The sequence below is a fragment of the Sceloporus undulatus genome, chromosome 1 (genome assembly GCF_019175285.1).
Source record: "Sceloporus undulatus isolate JIND9_A2432 ecotype Alabama chromosome 1, SceUnd_v1.1, whole genome shotgun sequence".
Lineage (NCBI taxonomy): Eukaryota > Metazoa > Chordata > Lepidosauria > Squamata > Phrynosomatidae > Sceloporus > Sceloporus undulatus.
The window spans coordinates 371,544,890-371,564,714 of record NC_056522.1 but is presented as its reverse complement, the minus strand read 5'-3'; the positions used below and the strand labels follow the sequence as shown (position 1 = coordinate 371,564,714).

General features: G+C 39.5%; 1 protein-coding gene across 4 annotated transcripts in view; it reads left to right on the top strand.

The window, feature by feature from the left end:
* Positions 1 to 16,330, top strand: part of SLC38A6 (solute carrier family 38 member 6) — a 77,895-nt gene extending 61,565 nt beyond the window's left edge. For 3 of the 4 annotated variants that reach the window (XM_042452792.1, XM_042452952.1, XM_042452870.1), the window contains 8 exons: positions 571 to 621; positions 1,307 to 1,360; positions 1,954 to 2,033; positions 3,413 to 3,513; positions 12,423 to 12,547; positions 13,459 to 13,603; positions 13,712 to 13,806; positions 15,345 to 16,330. In XM_042452792.1, the coding sequence (XP_042308726.1) occupies positions 571 to 621; positions 1,307 to 1,360; positions 1,954 to 2,033; positions 3,413 to 3,513; positions 12,423 to 12,547; positions 13,459 to 13,603; positions 13,712 to 13,806; positions 15,345 to 15,425 (732 nt within the window). In that variant the 3' untranslated portion in view covers positions 15,426 to 16,330. The remainder of the gene's footprint in view (positions 1 to 570; positions 622 to 1,306; positions 1,361 to 1,953; positions 2,034 to 3,412; positions 3,514 to 12,422; positions 12,548 to 13,458; positions 13,604 to 13,711; positions 13,807 to 15,344) is intronic. The other variant, XM_042453043.1, reaches the window with a different exon arrangement.
* The last annotated feature ends 3,495 nt before the right edge of the window (positions 16,331 to 19,825 follow it).

The following is a 19,825-nucleotide window of genomic DNA, read 5'->3' as shown; positions in this document are numbered from 1 at the left end:
TTGTGGCACCAGAGTGGAGCAGAGGGGACAAATTACAGTCCCCAGAATAACATAGCATTGAGTCATGGCAGTTAAAGTGGTGTCAAACCAGATTATTTCTGCAATGTGGATGCATCCTAAAAAGTTTTGTTTTTTTAAGATGGGGGGAGACATACTGTACAGCAACAGCATTTAGGGATGCTAGGAGGACCCAAACCTGTGCCCAGTGTTGCAGACACAGCAACAACATTCAAATATGCATAATAGTTCCAGGTTTGATTGTACAGTATATATTTCTTCTTATGGCAAAAAGCCCAAGACAGATTCTGATGTCTTTCTGGAGCAGTCTTGGAACAGGCAAAGGAACATAATGCCTCAATGAGGCATTTCTTGCTACTCTTTATTTTAAAATGTCATGCAGGTTCCAATGCCAAGGAAGATGTTGTATGGACAAGCAATCATTTTCTTTGAGCATTATTTTCTCTGCTACAGTTTATAGTTGTGGACTGATTTTGAGGGGGCTGCATGGGTAACATATGTCCCAACACATATAGCAATTAAAAATATTAACTATGTTCTCTCTCTGTGCAGATTGTAATTAAAAAGTGGTCCATTCCTTGCCCTTTGCCACTAAACCTTGCGGTAAGTTTCTTCCAGATGCCCTAAACCTTCCAGACTTGTTACAGTCTTTGAAAGGCTAACTATATCTTGTTATTTTATGGCAAAGTTATTGCTGATCAGTAGTCTTTGGGGTCTGGAAACAGCACAGTCTGGGTTGAAGCTAATTGGGGAGCTAGTGTTTCTCTGTATTTAGGAGTTTATACGTCAGTGTAATGTAACCTGCATGCTATATATCTTTTCCACATCAACCCATAAACATGCTACAGAGAAGGATGTATTAGAAGATGGATATAATCTGAAGTAACCATCCTGTGATAAAGTGGGAGAGTAAAGACAATTCACTTATAAATTTTTAACTATTCCTATTATATATGGTTATATTTCAGTGGTTCCCAGTTTGTGTATTCCTGGATTTTGTGGGTCTGCAGCTCCCAGAATCTCTTACCATTGGCCATGCTGGCTGGGGCTTCTGGGAACTGAAGTTCAACAACATCTGGAGATCCAGTGAAGTTTGCTCCATGGTTAATTCTGTTGAGCATTTCATTGCAGCAACTACAGTACACAACCGCCACATGTGGACAGGTGTGTGGTGATGTGCTCCCCCCTCCCATGGTCATTCATAGGATTTGGAAGTCATTTTAAATTGATGTGAATTTAATGCAGCCAGTGAGCATCATCTCAGTACTTGCATGTTGGTCTTTTACAGGTTTCAAATTCTACCAGAGAATGTAAACCAGCACTGTTTAATTTTTCTAAGGAGGTAATCTTACAGCATCCTCTTAACAGATCACAGGAGCTTAGAAAAAATGTATTTAAGCTTTGGGATAAGCCAGGACTTCTCAAAATGTATGACTTTGTGCGTACTGCTTCCTGAATCTGCTAGTGACAATAGTTTGAATGGGGATTTTCAAAATTACTTGTAATCCTTGCAGGATGCAACAGAAGTTGTTCTGTAATCTAATGTGCAGTCTTTACAGTCTATTTTATTTTATTCCTTTGTGCATCCTAGTTTTCTGCAAAATAGCCAAGGTAGCTAACAACAAAATAAAACAATAAAATATAATGAAAACAATATATTCTGTACTTTAAAGCAGGGGTGGGAATTATTTATTTATTTATGGTTTTTATACCCCACCTTTCAGCCCTGTATTATGTATTCTTCTGGTTGTTGTTGGATTCTGTGTCCCAGCAGCTCAGCCATCATACCCAATAATGAGGAATGCTCAATGTTGCCGTTAAACACATACAGGATAAAGTTCAGGAAAATTTTTAGAAATTCATGTCAAACATTTACTACCCTTATTTCAAAAAAAAAAAAAATCATTTTTTTTTCTTTTCCTTTCTCTTTTTTAGAGTGCTTATGCCATTCCAGTCATGGCATTCTCATTTCTTTGCCATACGTCAGTATTGCCAATTTATTGTGAGCTCCAAAGGTAACAAGTCATTTATATAATAATTCCACTTAAACTTCAGTAGTGTAAGAGTACTGCAGTTTTCCAAACATCTGTTTCCTCTTTCATTTATTGATGTAGATGACTAATAGAAGGGGTTCCTCCAATATATTGAGCAGTGATGGGTAACCTCTGATTTCAAGGGCTGAATACAGTATGTCAGGCCTCTCCCTCCAGACCACTCAGCCCCTTTCCTCCTCTCCAAAAGTCCCAGATATCAGGAAAGGGGTGGGAGGGGGAAGATCACAAAAAGGACCTTTTAGTGTTATTAGAATCCACAATGCATTCTGGGAAGAAAAGGAAGTTATGGCAATAATGGGATTCCTGCTTACTTAGACTTGAATGCTCATTTGTTTCAACCTTCTGTTTCCCCACATTGGTGAACCAGACTTTTGCGGAACAGACCACAAGCAAAGCATGGGCCTGTTGATGCTATGAAATTATGGCACTATAATTCCACTTTAACTGCCATGGCTTCATCCTATGAAATCTTGTGGGATTAGCAGTTTGGGAACGGAGGTTTAGAATTCCCAGACAGTGATCTAGTGTTTTGCCAGACTACAAAGCCCATCATTCCATAGGATGTAATCAAGGCAGCTGAAGTGCAATTACAGCACTATAACAGTGTAATGTGAAAGGGCCCCAAGATTCTGTAGGATGCGACCATGTCAGTTAACATGGAATCTTAGTGCTCTAACTGTGTGGTGAGAATGGGCTCCATGTGAAAGCAGCAGCCCTCCCACACCATTAACTGTCCCAGCAACTGGAATTTAGAGACATACTGCCTCTACCTCTGGAGGTTCCATCATAACTGATAGCCACTGCCAGACCTCACTCACCCATGAATAGTTCTCACCACCTTTTAAGGTCAGCCTGGCATAGTGGTTTAAGTGTTGGACAAAGACTCTGAAGACCAGGGTTCAAATTCCAGCTCAGCCATAAAACGTGCTGGGTGACCTTGGGCAAGCCACATGTTCTCAGCCTCGGAGAAAGGCAGGGGCAAACCTACTCTGAAAAAATATTGCCCTATGATAGCTTAGCGTTAGAGTCACCTAAGTCAGAAATGACTTGGAGGCACACAACAGACACACACACATGCAAGCCAACTTCCTTCACTGGTGGTTTCTATCTATAAATCATCCACTGTGTGTAGAAGTACTTACAGTACTTTACACAGTAGCATTCAAGTGGCTAATTGGAAATGATCAAAGTTGCAGAAAAGTGATGTTCCTTGGGATTTACTTACCAGTATTGGGGGTGAGTGGGAATTGAGATCCATTGGTCCACAGCTGAAGCAGTTAATAGAGATTTATTTTCTACTGACATCTTAACTGATGCTGCATTTTTCTCTCTCTTTGTAGTCCGTCCAAAAGCAGGATGCAAAAGGTAGCCAACACAGGGATTGGTCTGAGCTTTCTAGTTTATTTTATCTCAGCGCTGTTTGGATACCTCACTTTTTATGGTATGTTCATTTCCCTCCCCCAAGATATTAATTCATCTTTACTTATATTTACATGCAGAACTGTTTCCCCATCACCACCACTACTTAATCTCCTTCTTCTTCTTTCTCCTCCTCTTCCTCCTTCTCCCTTCATTTATATCTCCCAACTTATGACTCAAGGTGATTTATGAAAAATTAGACAAATACAGATAAAAGCACCCACACAAAGGCATAAGTAACACTTGTTAAAATGCAATTAAACTTTCCAATCAGTTAAAACTATTTAAAATAAATTCATGAAAAAGACAAAAGATAAAAATCAGTGGAACAGCATGCTATTAAAAGCTCTTGCAGTTAATTTTTAAAAGTCTGTTGAAACAGAAAAGTTTTCACTTTCTGACAGATGAACAGAGCATGGAAGCCAGTCTATTCTCTCTAGAAATGTGTGCTCAAGCCTGGAAGCTGCCATTGAGAATGCTCTCTCCCATATTTTTACCAAATGTCCCTGTGAAGGTTGGTGGGAGGGAGATAGGGACCTCCCCAGAAGTTTTTAGAGCCTGACAGATTCAAATCTGGGTAGTTGCTGGGTTGGAGTGGAGAGCTGCATCTAAGAAAAGATGGGGAGGGTATGGATGGGATGCTGTGTCTTCTGTTGCAGAATCACAGCCCATGTATTAAGTGTAGTCAACAGGATTCTTAGTGTACTCTGTTGTTGCTTAATATCTTTAAATACTTCCAGATAGTTTCTGTAGTTCAACCCAGGCTCTCCTTGTGTTGCTGTTCTTATATTTTAAATCATATCGAGAATTAAGCAAATGCCACAGAGAAACAAACAATAAAACAGAATTTATGATTGCACAAATCTGCAAAACACTGACCTATGTTGGAAGTGGTGTATAGTAGCTGTGTTCGACAGAATAAACAAGGGAGGCAGGTTATTGAAACAGTCACAAAAGAGACAAGTCAACACCTGTTGGATACTTTTACAGGAATCACAATTATGGAGTGACTGTCCTGTGTCAGTCAGCTCTCTACGCAGTTTTGAAGCTTCTTAAGTTCTTAGCAGAAACATCTGCTCTATTTTGAAGTAGAGAGCCTTGTGCCTGCTGTTACAACTACTCTTCACAGAGTTTCACATATCTTTTCAGTGTATAGATACTCCACTCCTATCCTGATTTAATCAACCTCAGCTCTCCATTGATCTTTATCCTTTGAAAAATGTTATTCATAGATTAGTTTGCAGTTTAGGAGTGTGTAGAACTACTCAAGAGGCCGTGTTAACTTGTCCACCTCACTCCTTTCATGATAAGTGTTCTAGTTAAAAAAAACCTAACGCTACTATAATATATGTGTTAATCTTTAGGATGCCACAGTATTCTTTTATTTTGCTAATAAGCAACAAATGAACTGGAACAACACTCCTCTGGAATGATAAACTGTGCATGAAACATCACAACCAAAAGTCAGTTTGGGCTGTGAAAAACTTCTGGTTAGAATGGTCATGCAAGTCTTTCTTAAGAAAAAAAAATGTCAGTTTTTTTCTTAATATATGATAAGACTATATCTGTAATGGAGCCTCTCTTTTCTTCCTAAACCTGGATTTGAACAACCATACCTTCCAAGTTATGAGTGCTGTTATAATGGGCATATTCTACATTGAGTGTAATACCCACATGTTTTTTTACATCTACAAGCAGCAGCTCTTTAAAGGGAATAAAGTTCTCCGTCAAAGTTGTCTGAATCTGTTCAGGCGCGGTGTCACCAGCAGGGTGTAGGGGTGTGGGTCGTACTAGGTGACACCCTAAGGAGTGGGGAGATGCCACTGCTTCCCAAACATCTACCTTTTGCCTGAAACGTTTGCTGTGCATTTGCTTTAAAATGCTGAGAGGATGGTGTGAGTGGAGCAAGGCTCAGTAGGAGGAGAAAGCATATGCCCAAAGTTTTTTTAAATAGATTTTTAAATTTAATTTTTTTAAAAAAATATTTAAAAACATCACATTTTACCAAACTTTCACTTTAACTACATGAAACTATGTGTGTGTAAATACATTTAGACCATGCATATGGTACTGTAACTTAAAGGTATAGTTTTAATTATTGCAGTTTATGTCACAGTTGTTACCATTATATTTAGCAAGATATGGAAATCATGAGAGATGAGTAACATTAGTACAAAAAACATTAATAAGGATTCTGTATGGTGTGGGATGGGAGGAGGTCACTGGGGAGGGTGATACTATGAGTTACTGCCCCAAGTGACTCCAACCCAAGTGATGCCACTGAGTGTAGGCATACATTGCCTTAATATTCAGTCAGATTTCAACACTCCTTACACCACAGTGGCTTTCTTCTTTTCAAAGGTCCATCAAAGTATTGCAGAAAGTTGTTGAGTGATCTCTTTGAAAGTATGGCATAGTCAGCTAACGTGATGTAAATAGAAGCTAACTGTTTATTCAAAAGCATGGTCATTGTGCCCTGGTGTTTGCCACTGCATGTACAATAAAGTTTGAATTTTTCTTTATCTGAAATGCTTGGGACCAGAAGTGTTCTGGATTTTGGATTTCAGAATACCTATATTTGCACATACATACATAATGAAATATCTTGGTGATGGGATCAAAGTCTAAACACAAAATTTATTTATATTTCATGTTCACCTTATAGCCTCAAGGTAATTTTATACAATATTGTTAATATTTTTTGTACACAAAACAAAGTTTGTGTACACTGAACCACCAGAAAGCAAAGGTGTTACTATCTCACCCACCTATGGAAAAAAATAGGTTTGAAATGTTTTGAATTTCAGAATTCCAGATAAAGGAAATTCAACCTGTATTGCTGTGTGTTCTTCTTTCTAGGAGAATGTTTCTGAACCTTGTCTTTCTTACCCTGCTATTATTGCAGCACAGGTTCATGAAGCCACAGTCATTGAAAAGCATGTAGTTGTGATAATTTAAATTCAGGGATATCTGTCTTCTAAAAGTGGTTTGAAATATTCTTTTAAGTCATAGAAACATAGTAGGAAATGTACTTTCCTTAGCTAGTCTTCCTGTCTGTTCTCTCTCTTTTTTCCTTTGAATTGAGGCAAGCAAGTTGAGCTCCAGTGGAAAGTACTTTGATTCCTGACTCTTTGAAGCACACATTACCATGTTTGAGCTGTCAGGGATGATGGGAGTTGTGGCTCTTCACCTGGCCTGGAACTCACCACCTGGTTGTGCACCACGCTGACCAGTTTTGGCCAGTTGTTGTATCTTTGCAAGAGTTGCAGAGAACTGGCTGAAGACCCCGACAAACTCTCCAAGCCTTCTCACTCTTGCCTCCACAGAAGTCTTCACCCTTCTTCACCAGGGTCCTGCTGGTTCTTGTAGCTTCACCCAAGACACCAGACAACTCAGTAGTCTTATATAAAAGATCTACTTTATTCTACTATATACAGCTCCAAACAATACTCAACTCCTCACTCTACAATCTACTACAATCCACTACAACCCACAACACACATTGGGATGTATAGTCCTTATTATAGCCATATCATGGCACCACCTACTGTGGTCTGCTTCCACCCAGTAGGCGTGTACATCATTCCCATTGGTTCTCTTTGTTCATCCCACAATTAATGATTTCATCATCTCAGCCTTGACCACTTTACAATTGTCAGGTGTGTCCAATTATCCACTTTGCAATTCTTGTCCTTGGCATTCAGGACTTGTTAATTGTCTTACCATTCACACCTGTGTGGTTCTCCATTGGCTTCTGCTGAGTCACTCTGACTCTCACATACAAGTTTTATTTCACTACTGCATGTCCCATGTTGCTTTTTCCTTAACATGAGCTATCTTTTGTCTGAGAAGAGCTTCTTTTGCAACTTTTGATAGATATGTGGCCAAAATGCAACAGATATGTCTGCTTGGTTTTTGTTAAATGAACAAGAGATATGATAAAAGCTACTAGTGAAGATATCAAGGTCAGGTAATTGTTACTTATTGTTTCTGAAAAAGAAATGATCTCTAGACACCAAACTTTCATTCACTAAGTTTCACTTATGATCTGTATTATGTTGTAATTTATTTTCTTCAGCTTTTAAAAAAATCTGTGCAAGTATTGTAAGGTAATGTAAAATTATGCCCCTCAAAGTGGTGGTCCATGGACAGGTACTGGTCCATGAGCCATCAGTTGTGCGTACTTGGAGAGTTTTCAAGAAAGAAAGAAGTGATGTTGACAGATGGGGCACAAGTATGATAGAAGGTCCCTGGCACATTCCAACGAAAAATAGTTGGCTCCCCACAATAGATAGTTTAAGAAGCATTGATACAGATTTGTATCAGATCTGGAGTGGACAACTGTGAAAGACCAGGGTATCACTAGGGGCTGTAGGGGGTGCAGCCCATGCTAGGTGACCCCCTATGAGGGGGTGATACCACCACTCCCCACACATCTGCCTTTTGGCCGAAAAAGGCTAGGGTGTTTGCCTGTGTCCCTTTAAAATGCTGGAGCTGAGCGGAAGAGATGGTGTGAGTGGGGCAAGACTCAGTGGGAGGAGAAAGGAAAGGCTCCAGGTTGTTGTTTTTTTTTTTAAAATATTTTAAATTTAATCAGATGGAGTACTGTTCTATTTCCAGAGGATAAATTGAGGGCATTATTCTGTACAAGAACTCTGCCTCCCCCCGATAATGAAACCTTCCTTTGTTCCCCAAATTTGTAGTATTGTAAATAGTATGATAATTCTTGTATTTGCTGTGTTTGCATTTCGGGTTGCCAGTTTAGGATCTTTCCATGCACGCAGGCTTCTGGGCCTAAACCTGAGACCTGGGGATGGGCCTTGTAAATTGTAGCAAGCTGCTGTTCTCCTAACTAAGCTAGAAATATGCATACAGCCCTCTCTTCTTGCCTGATGCTGACCTCCTCCAAAACCGGAGAATTTGCACCCTTGTCTTGTGCCAGAAGATGGCCCATGAAAACTGGTGAATCAGGGCCAGGCCCTAAAATCTGACAACTATATTTGCATTCCCTTGACAACTTTTTGTTTATTGTCATGCACCTTCAAGTTGTTTCTGACTTATGCCTAAGGTGAACATAAGTCATCTGACTTATGATGACCCTAAGGTGGAGTTTTCTTTGCAGCATGTGTTCAGAGGGGGTTTGCAGTTGCCTTCCTCTGAAGCTGAGAAAGTGTGACTTGCCCAATGTCACCTAGTGGGTTTCTGTGGTGAAGTGGGAACCCTGCTTTCCAGACTCCTAGTCCAATACCCAACCCCTTACACCACACTGGCTCTCTCCTGCCCATTTTTTTTAGATTCCTAAACTATTTCTAATTGCTCAACTGAAGTTTTAAATTAATGCAATGCCCTTAATTTGTTCTCCCACCTGATTAGCTACACCTCTGAGAAACTTCCGTGTCCTTAGTGTTTAGCAGCTGAGGGCTTTCCCCTCCTGTTTGTCTGCTGTTTGGAGATTCAGAGTCTAAGTAGGGGGCTGAACAGACTGGTAATCTGAGCCAGCATACTGGTGGCATGGAGCGTGGTGACCGCACACTGCATGCCCCAACTCCACGCCCTATCTGGGGTTAAGAGGTGATATGATAGCCCTTTTTAAATATTTGAAGGGATGTCATGTTGAGGAGGGAGCAAGCTTGTTTTCTGCTGCTCCAAAGACTAGAACATGGAACAATGGATGCAAACTACAGGAAAAAAGATTCCACCTCAACATTAGGAGGAACTTCCTGACAGTAAGGGCTGTTCGACAGTGGAACAAACTCCCTCAGTGGAGTCTCCTTCCTTAGAGATCGTCAAACAGAGGCTGGATGGCCATCTGTCAGGGATGCTCCTCCATGGCAGGGGGTTGGACTGGCTGGCCCTTGCGGTTTCTTCCAACTCTATGATTCTAGGAGCGCAGAAGGCTGGCGTTCAAAGGGCAGTGCAGAGCCGCTGAAAGGGGTAGTCTGTTTTGCCCCTAGGACTTGCTTGTGGCAGCTAAACCTTTGTAAGGTTCTTTATGCTAGTAAGGACCAAAATGTCATATATTGGCATCTCAGCCTATTAGGGTAGCCTTAGATTTATCTCTGGACAGGAACTACTGTATATATTCATGTATAAGTCTAAAAATTTTATTCAAAAAATTGACCCCCAAAAAGCTAGGTCAGCTAATCAATGGGTTAATGTAAATACTATACGTTTACTCTTATTAAAAAGGAGACCATCCCCTGATGAAAGACAAGAGTGCATTCTGTCCTGGAAGCACTGACCTCCCTCTATTCTGTCTTCCATCCAGCCTTTAGTGCGTGCCAAACAGTTATGCCTGCCATAATTTTGTACGTTCTTTGGCATTGTGTTCCTTTGCTTCATCATTTAGATCCTTTCTTGCATGTCCCAAAGTGTTACCCTCGACTTATCCAAGAGTCACATCAAAATCCATAATTTTGCGCCCCAAACCTGTCCTCGAGTGTGCATGCAGTCAACTTACAATCGAGTATAAATGGTATATTTTGTTTATTTGCTTTTTTCTAGTTTTATTAATTTTAGTTCTATATTTTCATTTTTTAAGTCAACCATCACAGCTTTGTCATTTAGAAATTAAAATCTTTGCAGCAACAAAACTTATTCCAGTAAACTAATATATATATATAACTTGTTCCAGTAAACTTGAATGTAGTCACCACAAATAAAATGTTCCCTCCGTTCTGTGTTTGCTTTGAACAGGACAGTTGGCCTATTTAATTGCCTCACTGTGTAATAGTCTATTTTCTCATCTTTCATTGTTGCAAAATTGTGCTTTTCCTCCCATTCTGTTCTCAATTAGCCATTTTTTAATATCATCCAAAGTTTAATTTGCCAAGTTTCAAAGGTCAAAAAGTTAATAGTGCACCCACCCAAAAGCTTATGAGAGAGACTTCCAACATGTCATCAACTTTAAAAAATGAATATTATAGAATATGTTTTTTCTTACAGTGTCCTGAACCTCTTAACTCTTTTATATAACCACTTTGGAAGCAGCGGTATAATGCAAGATCCTGGGTCTGTTTATAACATTGTCGTGAATGCTGGTATTAAGTAATGGCATCTCACAGTATATATATATGGCCCGTTTCAGATATCACAAGCAAAGTCCACCAGTCTTTCTCCTCTGTCTTATGCAGGTCCCTATAGTTATCATTCCCTCTAAACCATGGTTTATGAATCGATTGGAAATCATATTTTTGAGGCAAGGTGCTACAACTTGCTCATGGTGTCAAACAAAACTTGAGACTAACTGAGCAGAAGAAGTTGTAGCATAATCCTTCGTAGACTTGGTCTACTTTCTCAGATGCATGAAGTGAACTGATGCCCTTTATAATCAGACTGTTATGAATAGCCATAGAAATGCAAAACGTGGTTAGGAGGATGAGGTTCTTTTTAACAATGGTTGTTCAGGGACAAAGGCAGAAGGAAAGATGTTGCCTAAGGCAAGGTTAGATCCATGACTACATGAATGGTAGAGGGAGTTTTGGAATGTGGTGTGTGCAGGCTGGGAACCAGAAAGGAGATATGATAAACAGGCCAAGAGCATCCTCATGAGGCTGGGATTATAGAAATGTTATAATATGTGTAGTGTGCCAGGAAGTCATTGTCTTTGTCCAATCCACAGTTGGTGGGTTGGAGTTTATGGATATATTCCAATCCATCTGTTTCTCTTTCCAGTCTAAGTCTAAAACACAAACCAATAGGTCCAAACTGAAAGAAATGAGAGTCCACCTAAACATTAGTATGCAAAGGGATCTTGCAGCACCTTTGAGACTAACTGAAAGAGGGAAGTTGGTAACATGAGCTTTTGTAGACTTGAGCCTACTTCCTCAGATACATTAGGAAGAACTTTATTGTAAGAACTCTTCAACAGTAGAATGGACTGCTTCAGAGGATTCTAAGCAGAGGTTAGATGTCCATCTCCCAGGAGTGCTTTAGTTGAGTATTTCTGCAGGAGGGGAGGGAAGGTTGACGTTTTCCACTAACACACAGGACAGGCATATCATCAGCTGTTTACACTCTTCCAATTTGTAATACCTTGCTCACTGGAGTACAAATGGGGCTGACATATCTCTGTTTTTGTTGCCAAGTCAAAACATTTCTGTTTGTGCAGTTATTTAAATGTTGACATTCATTTGAGCCTGCTTTGTGCATTGTTTTCTTAATATTGTTTTTTATATAGGGTTGTCTTGTCATAATTAGTTTAACCTGTGTATAGTTTATACTGCCTGGGGAATCTGTGAGACTGAAGAGCAGTATAAAATTATTTCATATATATAAAATAATATATAAAATTATATAACAAAATTTTAACAGATAAAATTAAAATATTTTAAATAAATCAAACAGCAATACACATTTTATTTCAATTGTTAGAAATTTTGTTCATACTAAGGCCTGTTACAGACAGGCCAAATAAAGCTGCTTCGAGTCACTTTGGAGGTATGGTATTTCAATGATGCATGCGTCCTAAGGTCCAAAAGCTGCACCAAAGCCACGCTCCAGTCCTAAAGACTGGAGTGGCGTTTGGTACGGCTTTTGACTCTTAGGACGCATGCATCATTGAAATACCATAACTCCAAAGTGACTCGAAGCAGCAGCTTTTTTTGGCCTGTCTGGAACAGGCCTATGTGAACGCTGTATAGTCTCTTTTAAGCTCTTTTTTGTGGGTGGTTTTGTGACTGGTGGTTTCTGTGCCAGTGGGGTACTTTAAAAGAATTAACCTGCTTGCTTAACCTATTTTTACATCCTACTGTTAAAGTGCTTATTGCAAAAGTGGGCAGGCCAGCTGTTCTTCAGAGAAGCTGGCTTACCATTACTGAGCATTTGGTTAATATTTCCATGCAGTTTTAATTCATGTGGTGTTATATGCACAGGTGAGCTCTACTTCCAATTATGATTTTTAATCTAATAGCTTTTTAAAAACAATTTTAGATCATGTGGACTCAGAGCTGCTGCAAGGATATAGTAGGTACCTGCCCCATGATACCATCATCATGACAGTAAAAGTGAGCATCCTCTGTGCAGTGGTGTTGACGGTTCCTCTAATCCACTTTCCTGTAAGTATTCCAAACAGGTTGATTTCTTGGCCGAGCTAAAAGGACTTCCTTAATAATTTGCAGACCTCTCTAGCTTTGGCTGTCTCACCCATTTGAGTGGTTCATCTCAATCCTCAAGCTCTCACTAACAACAGCTGAAAAACAAGGCCTAAAGAGCTATAAGATTTAACTTTTTATTTTTTCATAGCATTGTTTGCAGAAAGTGGTATCCTAAAATATATTTGGCTTGATTTTCTTCTCTTTATGCATGCATGCAATTTAATGAATAAACAGGAATCAGCAAAAAACTTTCTTGTGATCTGAAAACACATTTTTCTACTCTTTGTAATAATAGAGCCTAAGGTTGATTGGTGAAGCTAGGATACATACATAGCTGCATGGTTTATATACATAGCTGCATGCTTTAAATTGATGCTGGAGTTAATGCTACACTGGAGTTTTACTGGATCACACTGTTGTGCAGCCAATCCCACAATGTGTGGCAATAATTCATTCTCACCTGTTTTACTTGTGCAGCCTTGATTAGGATACCAGCCTTGTTCAACTTCTTAGAACATGTAACCATTTCCTTAACAGTGTTTACTTTTGTGTAAGTCACCAACAATATTCAATCTTAAGTGTATCCAGAAGTAGCTGTGTTGGCCAAACAACAAAGTACAGTAACATCCCAACCAATATGCACAAAATACAAGCAGAGTTTCGAAAGCTTGCAACATGTATTTTATGCATTTTGGCAATCATTATTATGTTTTTAAAGGCATTTTTGGTTAGCAACAGTCTTTATGGTGCATTTTTATTTTAGTTTGGTTTGCTTTGTTTCATTTAAATATTAAAAATAGGACAGTTCAGGGTAATATTGTTGTTTGTTACTGGCGTAACATGCATGTATCTTTGTCTTTTGAATTCCACAGGCAAGAAAGGCTGTGGTCATGGTATTGTTTTCGCATCTTCCCTTCTCTTTGATCCGCCACATTTCTATCACTTTAATACTCAATGCAATTGTTGTCTTGCTTGCAATGTATGTACCAGACATCAGACAATTTTTTGGAGTTGTTGGTAAGGTTCTGGGTGCTCTGTGTGTATTTTCCTTCCTCAATTTGACATTTTAAAAATCTGGATATACCGGTCTTATAACTAAATAACTTTCCTCTCATCTTTTCCAAGGTTCTACCTCATCAACCTGCTTACTCTTTATATATCCTGGGTTGTTTTACCTTAAGATCAGTACAGAAGACTTCGTTTCACAACATAAGCTTGGGGTAAGATATTCCTTTTTGTGATTCTTTCATTGTTTTGGAATGCTAAAGCCAGAAGATAGATATTGTTTTAGCAGGCACAGATAGGTGCTGAAACACATGCTTTCCCTTGCCCCCACCCCCTAGAAAAACAGATTGGAAAAGTAAACCTTTTGGATTACAACCCCCTTACCCCAGCAAGTATGTCCAAACTCTGCTCAGGAATACAGCAGCTGGATCTGCATTTTCTTGTTCTGTGAGAAAAATTATTTTAAAGATGTCATTTTCTCATTGGTGGTTATGCCCTTTACCTTTAATAATGTATGTACCATGTGGGTATCTTGCAGACCAGTATTAATGTCACATGTAAAAATGTAAGCCTTTCAATTTCATTTTCACATACAAGAATAAAATTCCAATGGGTTTCTTCCTACTTTGTGAAGGTTTTGGTGCAATTTTCAACCACTTTTTGCTTTTCAAGACTCTTGGGGATGCGTCCAAATACTTACTTCATCTGCATAGAAAACATGTTTCTTTCACAAAACACTTGTTTTCTGCATAGTAGTAATATTTCCACAAAGAGATCAGTGTGTTTTGCACCAAATACATTGTTCCCGTGCGCCTCCACCCCCCCACCCACCACTGCACAGAAAATATTTTAGGAGAAGTGTGACCATTCATGTGCAAACATTCTTTCCAAAAAGAGTACCAAAATGTGGAGAATCTGGTGGTTAGTCCCCATTTTTAGTATGGTTTCTTGAGTTTCAGAAGACCCTTTTCCCATCAGCAATGTAAACATTGATGAATATACTTTACACCCATACATGTGAATTTACCATATACAAAGCAGAACTTGAGGATGCTGGTTGGGAGATTCTGGGAGCTGTAGTCCAAGAAGGTAACTTTTCCAAGCTTCAATATTACTTACAGTCTAGTCTGACCCACATGAGTTTTTTAGACGGAGGTACTTTGTAACCTTTCTGACTTGGTAAATCCAAGAAATAAACTTGCTGTGTTCAGTGTGTACTCTGCCATATGAGCTATGGTGCGTCTCAGAGATACAAAAAAGTAGATATAAGAAAGTTATAATATAGGCATCTTGGGGGCGGGGGCAGGGGAAGGTTCTTTATGTTTATCTGAGATCTGAATTTATCTGGGATCTGAATTTAATTTGATTTGCAGACCTTTTCTTCCACACACCAGGTCATATGTAGTTCATTCCACTGATAATGTTTTATCAAATTGGGTGACGAATTTGTCTAGCCAAGTTTCTGTTTTGGAGGTTACTATAGCCTTACCCAGCTGAAATGGCAAATCCTTTGGTGAAATCATTTCCTAAACCACAAATGCAGCCCATTTGTGTGAGCAGATTATCTTTTTGTCAGTGACATCTGAATATCCTCAAGAACCACAGCTAACATGTTTGTTTTAAATGCAACTGTTTAAGTCTGCTGCCACCTAAGAGGCAAAATAATGTTCTCTTAATCGCCGACTTAATGAATCAAAGTGTAAATTAGTTTCTGCTGCTTAGGATTTATTTGTTTGTCTTAATTTCTTCACAGGCATGTGCACTGCTAGTTTTTGGCCTCTTGGTCGGTCTTGTCAGTTTAGCACTAATCATTTACAATTGGATTCATCAGTGAAAGCATTCCTGCCTTCTGGAACTTGGAACTGCCACTCAAATAAACATTACAGCAATATGTTAAGTAAAATTACTATGTCAAATGCTGGGGAGAAAAGAAGACTTTACAGAGATTTGGAAAACACTGCAAACTACACCAGAGATCAGTATTTTTCTTGCCATACTGCAAAACTGAACTGGAACTGAAGAATATTGTGGAACAGCTCTATCTTTATTTTTCACTCTCCAATAATCCCATTCCATTTACAGGCTTCTCTGCTTTGCAAACAACAACCAGGATGATCAAGTAGAGAAACTCAAAAGAGCCCAGTGACATCATGTTACATTGTGTGTTTCCAGTCTTAGGTGCTGTAAGAGAACTGAAGAAGGTTGTTTTTGTAGTGCTTGGGGGGGGTGTGCTTTTTTGGACAACAGCTCCAGAATCCCCCGGCCAGCATGGCCAAAGGATTTTGGGCAGTGGCATCAAAAAAATCCAGAAATTTCCCCATGTTTTTCCTATCACTGTCAGGCTACTGAATAATCTAATGACTAGGACCCAAATGTGGTAGGGTTGTGGCTGAAATCCAACAATGCAGGCAGTCTTCTGAGAATGAAATCTTCCCACACCTGCTGCTGTCAGTTTTTACAGAAACAGCTTGCAAAGCTGCTCCATTCTCCTTGCCCACAAAGTGCTTGGATATGCAAACTGAAGCCAGGTCTGGTCTAGGTTCGATTAAAGCCTGCCATCCAAGACAATTTATAGTTTAGCAGAGAAGCAAGAAATCATGGTGAGATTAACCCTGCCTGCCAGTGTGTCTTGACTTTTTAACTGAACAGTAAAATGTGTACAGTTTTTTTATCCTTCAGTGCATTCAAAGATAAGATCAAAGGTCTAATGTAAAATAAAACTCCATTTTCTTTCAAGCATGTCATGTGGAATGAGACCTCCATCTTGAGAATCTTCTTAATGGCAACAATAGACTTAATTTAAACCATGTGAATTAAGGAGGTGTTTATAGTCCTTTCACGCAGTTGTGTTATCGCACAGTTCTGATATAACTTTCTATGAGGGAAGGGAGCATTGCTATTTTGACAGAACCATTCACAACCACCACTTGAAATCCTTCTTCCAAGGTGAGACATGATGCTTTCTTGATGATACAAAGAAGGATCACTGCCCTGTGAGACATATCCAGGGGTAGCCATGTTTGGCCATATATGAAGAGGTATCGTAAAGTTTTAATTACCACCTTTAAAAAAATGACAGAAAGTTTGTTTTGATTTGTAGTTGTTAACTTTTCTCTATGTAGTCACCATCCACATTTACACATTTTTCCCAGCGTTTTTTGACCTTCCAAATATGGTTATTGTAGAAGTCTGCAGATTGTGCTTTAAACCACTCTTCCACTTCATGAATACTGTCATTTCTGTTGTGAAGTTAGCAACCCCGCAACAGATTTTTCACTTCTGGGAAGAAGAAAAAGTCACTTGGTGCGAGGTAGGGAGATTAAGGCGGATGCTGCAAAATCTCAAAGCCACATTTATTAACTGCAACTTGAGATGAGTGAGCTGGTGCATTGTCAGCTAGGAGACAAATGCCTCTGGAGAGCATGCCATGCTGTTTCTTTTTCAGAGCATCTCAACTTGTCCAGAAGATTGCGGTAGTATATGCCAGTGATGGTTTGTCACTTTGCACAATAATCTTTGAGAATGACTCCACCATAAATTGATGTTAGTCATAGCCCTACATTTGGTCAAGATGTGGTTGTTCTCAATTCAGATGGAATGGAAGAGTATTTATGCAGGTGGGCCTCTCCTCCTTCTGGCCATCTGGGAGATTCAGTCTAGGAAATAAGCTTTAAATTCTATTAACTTTAAATTCCATTCCATTCATGTGAAAGTAATTCAAAAATCAACTCCCTGTAAATTCTGGCTTTGTACCATCATGGCCAGAGTTTAGAAAAGTTGCTCTTTTAGACTACAACTCCTAGAATCCCCCTCTCCCCTATCCCACATGGTCATTTGAGTTGCACTCCCCAAAAGTTGCTTGTGGGTCACAGCAGACTTTATCATGTCCAAAATAGAAGAGTGCATCACTTAAGAACCTTAGGTTTGGTCCAAGGATTTTTATTTCATGAGCTATGCAAAGCTATAAACTGAAACATGTTTGAATTCCAGCACAGAATAAGTACCCTAAGTCTGCAGTTTTTAAAAAAAGAGAAGCAGGAGTTGATTGAAACCCCCCAGACATGTGAAAACACACAAAGACACAGAATTAAGTGGCATTTGGAGAAAGCAGCACAGCAAAGCTCAGGTAACTGAAGGAGATCTAGATGAAAGCAAAGGTAAAAAATGAGAGAGAAAAATCCGCTCCTCTGGGAGATTCCAATAGTCCTTTAAAACAAGGCAGCCTGTTGTCTGAAGGCCAGCAGCAGTTTGGCAGAAGGAACTTTGCCTTGTTGGGAGTTCCTGTGGAAACGTCCTTATTCCACCCAGATCATCCAACACCAGCCAGAGAAGGAACTCAGAGCAGGACAGAGCATTTTTGTCGTGTTCTTCAATGTTTAAGCTCTTTATACTCATTATTACTGTAATCCTCGCTAAATCTATAAAGAGAGATTGGAAGTAGCAAGCTGCAAGTAATCTTGTTAACTGTAACCAAGTAATTAGGGTGCAGTGAAGTTACATTTAAAAGGTAGTGTAAAGAGTAAGAGAGTTTAGTTGAGTGCTTTGATGAGTGATGCTTTCTAGTTCCTTCAGAAGTTACGTTTCATGAGAATTTTTTTAAAAATTAGCAGGAATAATTCCGGTTTTGTGCCATTGTTTTATCAAGCCTACATTCCTCCACTCTTATCAGAAAAAGCAATGGACAGTTGACAAAAGTAATGAGCTGAAGCAATAGTTGTACAATCAAAAGCTCATTTTCCAGCACTGTAATGACTAATGAAAACAAACACTGTGTCATGAGCAAACTACATTTTAAAAGTAACTTTCCAAGCTCTGGCTGGTAGACCACTGGAGTACGAAGTTGAGTGAAAATGCTTTGCTTAAAGAGCTTATCACATATGGAGTGCATGAAATTTGAACTCTTGGATATCTAATTCATGGGTACATCCCAGAACCACTGCAAAACACTGACTGCTAAATTCGAAACTCAGAAATATTCCTAGGGGCAAAGGGAATTTTCTTATTATTATTTGATTTGGATGTCGGAAAACCCATTGCTAATTAATGTCAAGAATGTGAAGGAAAATATCTTAATTTGTCTAAACAACTTCGGTTGCGTCTTTGCCAAGAGGCCCTCCAGGTTATTTTTGCTTTGAATGCTTCTGGGCAAACCAGATATTATTCATGGAATAGGAACAACCCAAATAACAGTGCGTATTCCTCCTTCTCTCCCCCCCGCTCCCCTTCGCCTGCAGATTTTACTAAGGGATGGTTTGTGTTTAAACTGGGAGCACCTTTCATCTCTCTTGCAAATGTTATCCTCAAAGGAAGTCAGCTTCTCCAGAAAATAAGAGCTTAACATGAAATTATGAAATTAAACCTTATACTGGAATGGCAGGAATTCCAAGCGGGGAGTTCCTCATTATTTCCAGATGGATGGATGGAGTTTAATTTTGGCTGAAAGCTTACAAAAGCATTGCTGCCTTCTGAGTGTTCCTGCCTGTGTGCCTCCACTTCCTGCCAAAAGCACAAAACCCTTGCTGTCCACCGGTCTGGTGCAAGAGGTTTCCATTCCAAGCCAACTGACCTTTGCTTTCTCCGCACAGAAACTGCGCTGTCTGTCAAGGATCCATAGTGACACTTTTCTCTGAACATTTGGTATCCTCACACAGGCTAACCATAGCCCAAAATACTATAAACACACGCTAGAGATCTGCCAAATACTTGGCAGCATAGGTCAAATCAGTATTTTGGTCTCATACTGACTCCTGTTGCCTGTCTTTTCCCTCCAGCACTGCTTTTGGCTCTGGTTCTACAGAATTTCCTCTTGTTCCCATACTAATTTCCCTTTGCTCCATGCTGATTTCCCTTTGCACCATGCCTTTTCTCACGTACTACTCATGCAGCCTTTCCTCCTCTCATTTCCCTGCCTTTTTTTACAGTTGAATCTGTCTTCAGTCTTTCAAACCATCTTGGTTTGGGGTTCCTTCGGCCCTTGAACCGTTTCCCCGCTCTGCTCTTAGCTGTTGGTCACACTTCATGACCAGACCATGGAAAAGTTCCATCATTACTCTTGTGTGTCTTCAGGGTTGTTTCTGACTTAAGGCAAACCTATCACAGGAATTTCTTGGCAAGGTTTGGCAGCGGTTCTCAATCTTCCTAATGCTGCGATCCTTTAATACAGTTCCTCATGTAACCATAAAATTATTTTTGTTACTAATTAGTGCAATGATGTTAGCGTGATGAGGAAGGCAA